Source organism: Portunus trituberculatus, chromosome 37, assembly GCF_017591435.1.
Source record: "Portunus trituberculatus isolate SZX2019 chromosome 37, ASM1759143v1, whole genome shotgun sequence".
NCBI lineage: Eukaryota > Metazoa > Arthropoda > Malacostraca > Decapoda > Portunidae > Portunus > Portunus trituberculatus.
In genome coordinates, this window is record NC_059291.1 from 16,620,920 (window position 1) to 16,632,915 (window position 11,996).

The 11,996-nt window shown below is 38.6% G+C and overlaps 1 protein-coding gene across 10 annotated transcripts in view; it reads left to right on the top strand.

Annotated features, from left to right (window-relative positions):
• Positions 1-11,996, top strand: part of LOC123513844 (myotubularin-related protein 13-like) — a 186,447-nt gene that overhangs the window by 108,171 nt on the left and 66,280 nt on the right. For 9 of the 10 annotated variants that reach the window (XM_045271245.1, XM_045271246.1, XM_045271254.1 and 6 more), the window contains one exon: positions 7,675-7,921. In XM_045271245.1, coding sequence (XP_045127180.1) covers positions 7,675-7,921 — 247 coding nt within the window. Of the gene's footprint in view, positions 1-6,936; positions 6,958-7,674; positions 7,922-11,996 lie in introns of all 10 variants that reach the window. The other variant, XM_045271244.1, reaches the window with a different exon arrangement.

Here is an 11,996-nt window from a genome sequence, read left to right on the forward strand (position 1 = left end):
ACATTCTTTCAGTATTCTGCCTGAGACTTCATCCGATCCCATTGCCTTTTCCTCATCCAATTCCGTCATCAACTTTTTTATTTCAAGCTTGGTTACTTTAATCTCTTTCATATAGACAGTCTCTCTATTACCTTGTGGTCTTTCAAATTTGGATTCCTTAGTAAAGACCTCATGAAATTTACTATTTAACAGTTCTGCCATACTTTTGGGTCTTCCACCATCCCATTCTCTCCTTTTAACCTTTCTATTGTTTCTTTTTGTCTTATTTTTCCATTTATGAATCTGTAGAACAATTTTGGTTGTTCCTTACATTTTTCGACAATGTCCTTTTCATAGTTCTTTTCTTCTTCCTAGCATATTCATTTCTTGCTGTTTTGAAGTTTTCCTTATTTTCTGGATTTCTGTTTCTTCTCCACCTTTTCCATGCTCCATCTCGTTTCTCCTTTGCCCTAGCACATCTTGCATTAAACCAATCTTTCTTTCCTTCTTCTTTAGGTCTATATTTGGAACATATTCCTGACCCCAGTTTTGTATATTTCCAAAAATAAGTTATATTTCTCTTGAACCGTTAATGAGTTTTCCATCTCTTCCCAGTTTACGTTTTTAAAATAGTTCTTGAGATTCTCAATATCAGCCTTTCTGTAATTTAATCGGTCTCCTTTGTATGATTCATCTCTATCTTCCTTTCCTTCTTCTATATCCATCTCTAATATTACATGGTCACTCTTTCCCAATGGGCACTTGTATCTTATATCATCGTTAATTGGTATATCCCTTGTAAAAACTAGGTCTAATCTTGCCGGCTCATCGTTTCCTCTGAATCTTGTGTTTTCCTTTACTCTTTGGACCATCAAATTATCTATCATTAGGTTCAGGAATCTATCTCCCCAGGCATCTTCCCCCATACCACTTTCATAATTTTCCCAGTCTACCTCCTTACAGTTGAAATCTCCTACTAATATCACTTTTCTCCTTTCCTTAATGATTCTTGTAAGACTCCTTATTGTGTCATCTATCATGTGTCTATATTCTTGGTTAGTCCATGAGTTTGTTTTTGGTGGCACATATGTTCCAATGATTGTTAACTCCTTTTTGTTAATATGCATTTTAACATACATTATTTCTGATTTTCCTTCCCCAAACTCCACTTGATTTACCACTATCTCCTTCCTTAACATCATCATGACTCCTCCTCCTCCTTTACCCACTCTGTCTCTCCTCCATATATTATACCTTTTATCTATGTATATTTTTATTGCCTCATTTAACTTTGTTTCCACCAGGCATACAATATCTGGTTCTTCTTTCTTTATGTAATCTCTTAATTCTAATTTACTAGATAAAATCCCATCTATGTTTGTATACATCATTTTAATCTATTGTTCTTATCATTTTAGTTAAACTTGCTCCATTCTTTTCTCTTCTTTCTCTTTTATATACCATTTCCTTATCCTGTCTCCTATAATTCTCCAAAAAAATGCCTTCTTCTCCTCCTCTGACCTTTCATTATTTTTTCTCTTGCTTCTGCCACCAGTTCATTGTGTCTCTTCCTTTCCTCCTTGTTTCTATTTTTCTTTATATATATATCTTTGCAACCTTCTGTTTCTCTGAGTTTCGTTTTTCTATATAGTACTTCTTCTGCTGCTGCTTGTGATTTTAGTAATATCTTAATTGGTCTCACTGTTCCTTCTTGATATGGTCCCATTCTATGGATTTCTTCTACTTCCTCTTCTAAGTTCTGTCTATCCTCGTCATTCAGATGTTTTAGTAGGTCTTTTACTGATTTCATTTCGTCTTTTTCCCTTCTTGGTCTATATTTAACATTTTTTTCTTTCAGTCCAAAAATAATTACACTCTTCTTTTTTTCTGCAATTTCTCTTACTAAATTTTCTTTTTTCTTGAGGACTCCTATCAATCATTTTGCTTGTCATATTTTCATCTCTTTCTTTTAACTGTTCTTGAAATACTTCTTGAAATGATTCCTTGTCTTTCTTATCTTGGATTCTCCATGCTTGTACTTCTTTTTTAATCATGTCTTGTACTCTTTCTTCTTCTTTGTTAACTAGATCTTTTAGCTTTTCTTTTTCTTTCTCGGCTTTACCGAGTCCTTTTTCCATCAATTTCTTATAGTTCGCTGTGTGTGTGTGTGTGTGTGTGTGTGTGTGTGTGTGTGTGTGTGTGTGTGTGTGTGTGTGTGTGTGTGTGTGTGTGTGTGTGTGTGTGTGTGTGTGTGTGTATTTACCTATTTGTATTTACCTATTTGTGTATTACAGGGCCCGAGCTAAGCTCTCTGTGTCCTGTCTCCTTGTCCATTCCTGTCATATCTCTCTTTCATTTGATTGACACACACCGCATTAACGACATCACTGCTCAGTTTATTCCACTTATCAATGCTACGATGCGGGAAACTGTATTTTCTCACGTCATTTAGACAGATGTCTTTTATTAGCTTTTTTCCATGTCCTCGGAGATGATTACTTGTGGTCACCTTTATCAACTCTCTGTCCAGTATGTCAGTCTTGTTCACCAATTTATACATAGTTATCATGTCTCCTCTTGTTCTTCTCTCTTCTAATGTGGTCAGCCCCAGCTTCCTCAGTCTTTCCTCATAGTCTAACTCCCTGAGTCCTGGTACCATCCTTGTTGCCAGCCTCTGTACCCTTTCTACCTTCTTCACATTTTTCTTCATATGCAGTGACCAGACACAAGTTGCATATTCTAACTGGGGTCTTATTAAGGTACATAATATCTTCCTCATCATTCCTTCATCTAGGTAGTGGAACGCAAGGCCAATATTTTGAAGCATGTTATATGTTTTCCCAAAAATCTTGTTAATGTGTTTCTCCGGTGACAAAGTGTTTTGCACGGTTACTCCTAAGTCTTTCTCCTCATTGGTCTCTTTAATTTTATCATCACCCAGCCTGTAATCCCAGTTTGGTCTGTATCTACTTCTTCCCATTTTCATAACATGGGTCTTGTCTATATTAAATTCCATCTGCCACTCCTTACTCCACTCATATATTTTATCAAGATCTTCCTGTAACTTGTTACAATCTTCCACATTCTTTACTCTCCTCATAATTTTAGTATCATCCGCAAACATGTTCATGTAACTGTCAATTCCTACTGGCATATCATTAACATAAATCAAAAACATGATGGGACCAAGCACTGACCCTTGTGGAACTCCACTAGTTACCTTCTTCCACTTGGACTTCCTTCCTCTCACCATTGTTCTCATTTCTCTTCCCACTAAGTAATTTTCCATCCATTTTGCTAGTTTATCATTTACTCCTCCAATCTTCTTTAGTTTCCACATCAGTCTATTGTGTGGTACTTTATCAAAGGCCTTTCTCAAGTCCAGGTAGATAGCATCCACCCATCCCTCTCTATGTTGTAGTATGTCAGTCACTCTTGAATAAAAGCATAATAAATTGGATACGCACGATCTTCCTTTTTTGAAACCAAACTGTCTTTCTCTCAGAATGTTTTCACTTTCTAGATACTCACTCCACTTAGCTTAAATTACTTCTTCACATACCTTGCACAATATACTAGTTAACGATACTGGTCTATAATCCAAATTTGAAAGGCCTCAGGGTAATAGAGAGACAGTCTATATGAAAGAGATTAAAGTAACCAAGCTTGAAATAAAAGAGTTAATGAAGGAACTGGATGAAGAGAAGGCAATGGGACCGGATGAAGTCTCAGGCAAAATACTGAAAGAATGTAGGGAAGAACTAGCAAGTCCTATATACAACATCATAAAATGCTCAATAGAAAATGGAACAGTACCAGTAGAATGGAAAAGAGCTGAGGTGGTTCCCATATATAAGAGCAGAAGGAAGAACCTTTAAATTACAGACAGGTATCACTAACTAGTGTAATATGCAAGATGTGTGAAAGAATAATAAAGAAACAATGGATCGAGTTCCTTAGAGACAACAAATTGATATCAAATAGCCAATTTGGTTTTGGAAAAAGACGGTTGTGTGTAACTAATTTATTGAGTTTCTATTGTAGAATAGTTGATAGAGTACAAGAGAGAGAGGGATGGGTTGACTGTATTTATTTGGATTTGAGAAAGGCGTTTGACAAAGTGCAACATGCAAGATTACTATGGAAGTTAGAGGAGAAGGGTGGCTTAAAAGGAAGCACATTGAGATGGATAGAACATTATTTGAGGGGGAGAGAAATAAGGACTGTAGTTAAAGATATGAAGTCCAAGTGGAGAGCAGTAGAAAGCGGAGTGCCACAGGGGTCAGTATTGGGACCAATATTTTTCCTCATTTATATTAACGACATCTTTGGTGTAACCGTCTAGAACCTGGGTATCATGGTGACATGTAGGTAACTATAAACCACTTAACAAATGGCATAGCTTCAAATCAGTATGTGGTGGGATTTGAACCTATGCATGGACGTTGCCTGATCCCACGCTCACCACCTTATCCCTTGCTATTTTTCACAACTTTTGATTTGTTCTAACATTATTAAGCCAACTTGTGCAAGCTAATCAAATATAACCTAATCTAATCTAACATCAGAACTAACCTATAACTTAACTGAATGATAATAATAATAGTAATAAAAGTAATAGTGTCAAACTTAAAAAAAGCACACACACACATATTGACTGTAGGGAACAGTCTTATAGACTGATTTCCAGTGTACTGTTATCAGTTTCACTAGTAGTATTGGTATCGGTAGTAGTATCGGTATCGGTCCAATTTTGTTATATTGGTATCAGTATCGGTCAAAATTCTGGTATTGATACATCTCTAGTTAGATCTACCATGCATTGTTTGTTTTTCTTGTACGTATTTCACTTGTTAATCTCATTGAACGCTGCACCAAAGATTATAGCCCTGCATCATTCACAAGCAGTGCATCAAACAGATGAAGTAGAATCCTGAGCAGTGTTGCCAGCACTAGCCAGACCCAAGTAAAATATGACAGCACAGAATTTCAATTGTAATTTTCATATCAAGAAAGCTATAGACTTAATGGTGGAATGTTGGCACTCTGTCAGTACTACTATAGTGAAACATGAGTGGAGGAGGGTTCTCCTATGGGTTGAGGCAGAAACAAGTGGTGGTGAGCTCAGTGCAAGGCATAATAGGCAGCAATTATGGACTCACTGCTTCATGTGTCAGTACTACTACAGTGAAACATGAGTGGAGGAGGGTTCTCCTATGGGTTGAGGCAGAAACAAGTGGTGGTGAGCTCAGTGCAAGGCATAAGAAGCAGCAATTATGGACTCACTGCTTCATGTGGCCAAAACATTGCCCATCAATGGGTATGACATTGTCAGTTCTGTAGATAAGGAAAATCTCACTAGTCTTGAGGCAGCATGCCAATAGTAGATAAACATGACTGATACTTCTCAAAGCAGCACAAAACTTGTGACAATGATATGCAAAACTCGGGATGGTAAGAATTTAGGGATAAGTGCCTTACTTGAAGATTACAAATCTTAGAGTAGTGTGAAACTCGAGAGGGGATGTAATGATTTTCTTCTTCTTTTGCCTCTGTCATTATACGCTCTGATGACTGGTCTTCCATTGCAATTGAAACGTCTCTTAAGCAGCTGTTGGACTTGTTCACATTCTTGGACTTCATTTTTCCTGTGTGAGTGATCTTCATTTTACAATGATAATGCAGCCCTTTGGATACTATATAAATGTTGTGACCTCTGTCACACACTAATGAACATTGTCTTAATCTTGTTTTCACACTTCTGCTAATGGTTATTGGTTCTGTTAAAACTGTATAATTGCACCAGATCAATTAATTGAGGTTCAGAGAAGAAACTTTGTAACCAAACCACTACTCTTCCTTTTTAAATGTTTTTCCCATCTTATGTACATTTTTACTGCTTAACATTTTTGTCAAACTTTATCTGAATAGCATCATAATGTTGATAAGTTGATGCAGGACTGCCAGATTTCCCTTATTGGTATACTTCAGCCAGACAAGTAAATGTACTTCATTTCTCACTTTACTTCCCCACTAATAACTTTCTATTAGCGTAACCCAGTGACTTGTGTAGTCTTGTTGGTGCCAGATTGGAACTCTTTCTCAAGCATCATCTTTGTTCTTGGATGAAAGGCTCAAGTGCACGGTATGGCTTCCTAGGTACCAGTAACAAAGGCCAGTGTAAGCTGCTGCGCATTACATCGCCTGTGAGCCGCAGCTCAGAGGAATTGGACTGTGGAGGTAGACTTTCCCCCAGTGAGTGTTGCTGGTGCTAATGTAGATGTTGATCTTTGTTGCTCCTGTGACATGAAGCTCTAATCACCCTGCACTGATGAGCTTCCTGAGTGCCCTTGCCATGGAGATACATGAAAGCCTCACAAAATATCTACTTTACTCAAAGAATTTTTGAGACAAGATTTGGAAGAATATCAAACTTGTTGTTTTTAATAACTTGCATAGAGCATAAAGTTCTTACCATGCTTTGTATGCCATATTTCTTGAACAGTATATGACATGCAATTATATGCTTCAGATTACCTTTGAAGAAACTGCAAGAATTTTGTCAAAATTCTGTTATTGAAGAAATTTGCTAGTCACTAGCCAAATATTTTGGGTGATCTAGATACCAGCACATATTGCTATAGTGATTGTGTTGACATAGATTAGTTTATGCCTGGATTTTATGACTCAGCTTGTCTAAATGTCCAGATAGTGGCTGACTGTGCTACATCTTTGCCACATACTCACCACCTGATATATTAGTTATTTTCTCCCCAAAATACAACTTCAAGTAGGTGTCTTTTTAATCTCTTCCTGTATCAAAAATTGAATTCAACTCAGGAGTTGAATAGATAATCTGGTCTCTTATAATATTAGTTCTTTACATGTAATCAGTGTGATGTAATAGATACAAGTGTGAAGAAAATACCCTGTCCTTAAATACTTGTTTCCTTTTAGGGGTAAACCGAGAAAACATAAGTAAGTTGTCAGTTATGATTTCTTTGTAATTTCATTGTCTTTCTTTGTGTATGGATTTGTTTGTTTTCTTTCTCTTAAAAATCAACATTGCAGCCATGGATGTGCATCACTGAGTGTAGTTTGTTTACAGTTTGGGGAGACATAACAATTCTTTTAATATACCCTTACTGAGAGCTAATTGCAACCTACCTATATCTGAATCCTAGTATCCTTTGTATATGGTTCCTAATATGCTTTAGTTTTTACCTAGTGTGTTTGACATTAGTCTCCATGGTTTGATTTTTGCTTTTTTTTTCTTTTTCTTTTTTCTGTTATTAGTGAATAAATTATTTACTGTTGCATCAACATTAACCATGAATATGAAATTCATTTTTATGTGAACAAAAGCTTTACAGTATCCATGAATTTCAATATTTAGGGAACTAAATTGCTTTTTGGATTTTGGATGTGATCTAAGTTTAAGTTGCTCAGTCAATTTCAGTTTTCATTGGTTCAACAAAGAATTAATGGCAGTGGAATTTTAATTATTAGCTATTTCTGTTTTGTGTATGAAGTCATGGAAGGATTACATTTTAGTATATGCTTGATATTTGCTTGGAGAAGTATATATTAATGTCTTAGATAATTCTGTCAAAATCTGAATATATTGATTCCATTTAAATCTTACATGGGATATGTATCATCAAAGAGAGACTCATTTGTACTTTCCATCTTCAGTTGTGGATGAACTGGAGACCTCCGGGCTAAGCAATGGATCCAGTGGGCAGCTGTCAGTGGCTGGACTGGTTGGAGTGCGGGAGGTTGACAACAAGACGCTGGAGAAGCTGTCTGAGCGCAGCTACCACAAGGACTATATGCGGCTCAGTCTGGGCAGCCTAAGCACCACCACCACCACTGTGTCACCTCGGAGCAAGGCTGAGTTCAGGGTCACGTCATGCAATATCAACTACCAATTGTGTCGAAGGTGAAACTCATGACTGGTTTTGTTTCAAAAGTCCTCTGTCTACCTCTGTCTTGAAAACCACTCATGTAAGGTCTAGATGATGTTATATACTTCCTTTCAATGATGTTCCAGGTGATAGCATGTTTTACTACTACAGGTATTTCTCATATTTTGCGTGTTATTTATGTGCAAATTGGCTAAGGTGCAACATTGATAATATTATTATTAATCAAAACTGTTTGCTAAGGTGTGATTTGACCCAAACTACATTTCTAACATTGTGCCAGATGTGTAATTCCGCTGCCTGCCAGCAGGCGGCTGCTCCCGCTTCCAGTTCAATGTTTACAGCCCTCTCGTGTGTTTAGTCACAGCTAGCACAGACGAAGATGGCGAGTGACTGTGAGGGACTCTAAGAAGTGAGGGAGTATCGTGTTAAGTGTTAGTTTTTTTTTTTTTTTTTTTTTTTTTTTTTTTTTACGTAGGGAAGAGGGCCAGCCAAGGGCAAAAAAAAGAAAGTTAGAAAAAAGCCCACTTGAGCGCTGGCTCTCCAAAGAGTACAAAAAGTGCCAAAACCGTCAGCCAGAATTAGGGGAGCAAATGCCTCGATACCTCCCTCTTAAAAGAAGACAAGTTGTAGGAATTCGGAAATACAGATGCAGGGAGGGAGTTCCAGAGTTTACCAGTGAAAGGAATGAATGATTGAGCGTACTGGTTAACTCTTGCATTAGAGAGTTGGACAGAATAGGGATGAGAGGAAGAAGAAAGCCTTGTGCAGCATGGCCGCAGGAGGAGGGAGGCATGCAGTTAGCAAGATCAGTAGAACAGTTACCATGAAAATAGCGATAAAATATAGAAAGGGATGCAACATTTCGGCGGTGAGAAAGAGACTGAAGACAGTTAGTCAGAGGAGGTGTGTTGATGAGACGAAGAGCTTTCGATTCCACCCTATCAAGCATAGCTGTGTGACTGGAACCCCCAAACATGCGAAGAGTACTCCATACAGGGACGGATAAGGCCCTTATACAGAGTAAGCAGTTGGAGGGCGAGAAAACTGGCGGAGACGCCTCAGAACACCTAATTTCATAGAAGCTGTTTTAGCAAGAGATGAGATGTGAAGTTTTCAGTTAAGATTATGAGCAAAGGACAGATCAAGGATATTCATTGTGGAAGAGGGAGACAGTTGAGTGTTATTGAAGAAGAGGGATAGTTGTCTGGAAGGTTGTGTCGAGTTGATAGATGGAGGAATTAAGTTTTTGAGGCATTGAAAACTACTAGATTTTCTCTGCCCCAATCAGAAATTTTAGAAAGATCGGAAGTCAGGCGTTCCGTGGCGTCCCCGCGTGATCTGTTAATTTCCTGAAGGGTTGGACGTCTCTGAAAGAACGTGGAAAGATGTAGGGTGGTATCATCAGCGTAGGAGTGGATAGGGCAAGAAGTTTGGTTAAGAAGGTCATTAATGAATAATAGAAAGAGAGTGGGTGACAGGACAGAACCCTGAGGAATACCACTATTAATAGGTTTAGGACAAGAACAGTAGCCATCTACCACAGCAGCAACAGAGCGGTCGGAAAGGAAACATGAGATAAAGTTGCAGAGAGAAGGATAGAAGCCGTAAGAGGGCAGTTTTGAAATCAAAGCTTTATGCCAGACTCTATCAAAAGCTTTTGATATGTCTAACACAACAGCAAAAGTTTCACCAAAATCTCTAAAAGAGGATGACCAAGACTCAGTAAGGAAAGCCAGAAGATCACCAGTAGAGCGACCTTGACGGAAGCCATACTGATGATCAGACAGAAGATTGTGAAGTGACAGATGTTTGAGAATCTTCCTATTCAGGATAGATTCAAAAACTTTAGACAAGCAGGAGATTAAAGCTATAGGACGGTAGTTAGAGGGGTTAGAACGGTCACCCTTTTTAGGAACAGGCTGAATGTAGGCGAACTTCCAGCAGGAAGGAAAGGTAGAAGTCATTAGACAAAGTTGGAAGAGTTTGGCCAGGCAAGGTGCAAGCACAGAAGCACAGTTTTTGAGAACAATAGGAGGGACCCCATCAGGTCCATAAGCCTTCCGAGGGTTTAGGCCAGCAAGGGCATGGAAAACATCATTACGAAGAATTTTGATTGTAGACATGAAATAGTCAGAGGGAGGAGGAGAGGAGGACAAGCCCAGAATCGTCCAAGGTGGAGTTGTGAGCAAAGTTTGAGAAAAGAGTTCAGCTTTAGAGACAGAAGAGATGGCAGTGGTGCCATCAGGATGAAATAAAGGAGGAAAGATGAAGAAGTGAAGTTATTTGAGATGTTTTGGCTAGATGCCAGAAGTCACAAGGAGAGTTTGAGTTTGAAAGATTTTGACATTTCCTATTTATGAAAGAGTGTTTGGCAAGTTGAAGAACAGACTTGGCATGATTCCGGGCAGAGATATAAAGTGCATGAGATTCAGGAGATGGAAGGCTCAAGTACCTTTTGTGGGCAACCTCTCTATCATGTATAGCACGAGAACAGGCTGAGTTAAACCAAGGTTTAGAAGGTTTAGGTTGAGAAAAAGAATGAGAAATGTATGCCTCCATGCCAGATACTAACACCTCTGTTATGCGTTTAGCACAAAGAGATGGGTCTCTGGCATGGAAGCAATAATCATTCCAGGGAAAATCAGCATAATACCTCCTCAGGTCCCCCCAACTGGCAGAGGCAAAACGCCAGAGGCACCTTCGCTTTGGGGGATCCTGCTGAGGGATTGGAAAAATAGGACAAGATACAGAAATGAGATTGTGATCGGAGGAGCCCAACGGAGATGAAAGGGTGACAGCATAAGCAGAAGGGTTAGAGGTGAGGAAGAGATAAAAAATGTTTGGTGTGTCTCCAAGACGGTCAGGAACACGAGTAGGGTGTTGTACCAGTTGCTCTAGGTCATGGAGGATAGCAAAGTTGAAGGCTAGTTCACAAGGATGGTCAGTGAAGGGAGAGGAAAGCCAAAGCTGGTGGTGAACATTGAAATCTCCAAGAATGGAAATCTCAGCGAAAGGGTAGAGGGACAGAATGTGCTCCACTTTAGAAGTTAAGTAGTCGAAGAAATTACTATAGTCAGAAGAGTTAGGGGAGAGATAAACAGCACAGATGAATTTAGTTTGAGAGTGACTGTTAAGTCGTAGCCAGATGGTGGAAAATTCGGAAGACTCAAGAGCGTGGGCACGAGAGCAAGTTAAGTCGTTGCGTACATAGACGCAACATCCAGCTTTGTAATGAAAATGAGAATATAGAAAGTAGGAGGGAACAGAGAAGGGGCTACTGTCAGTTGCCTCAGATAGCTGTGTTTCGGTGAGGAAAAGAAGATGAGGTTTAGTAGAGGAGAGGTGGTGTTCCACAGATTGAAAATTAGATCTAAGACCGCGAATGTTGCAGAAGTTAATGTAGAAAAAGTTGAGGGAGGTGTCAAGGCATTTGTGGTCTTCAACAGGAGAGGTGTCCGACCTGGGGACATTTTTGGTCCTCTCCCCAGAGGGGGACTCTGAGGCGTTGTTTATTTTGAGTCCCATTTTTCTTTTAAATTTTGATTTGGAGTGAAGGGTGTATGTGTGGTAAGTGCATGTAGTTTTATGTGAAGCTGTCTTTAGAGGGTAGGCTGTGACTACCCCCTTGAGTTGTGAGACACAAAGGGAAACGTTCAACGAGATCACAACTAGCTTTAATGGAAGGTTCATAGCACCTCCTGAACTAGTGCTATTAGATCTCACTGGGAGTAAGTTATTGTTTCGGTAGGTGTCTACTACCTCCTCCTTGGGTGCTTTATTTACACTTTATTTACACCTTAGTGTTATCTATAGGTTTAGAATGATACATTTTTAGAACATGTTCACTTTATTAGTCAAATAAATGTGTTTTTCGTAAAAAAAAAAAAAAAGTATGTTTTTTTTGGCCAAAACCTTATCCCCTTATTATCCATTGTTTATTTTAATGGGGAAAATAGGTTTTTTGTGCAACTTCAGTTTGTGCGATGTCTATAGGAACCCATATATCACACAAAACGAGAAATACCTGTACCTTAAATGCCTAAGCTAGATTTTTTTTGTTTCTTTGATTTTTGCACTGTTATTCATGTC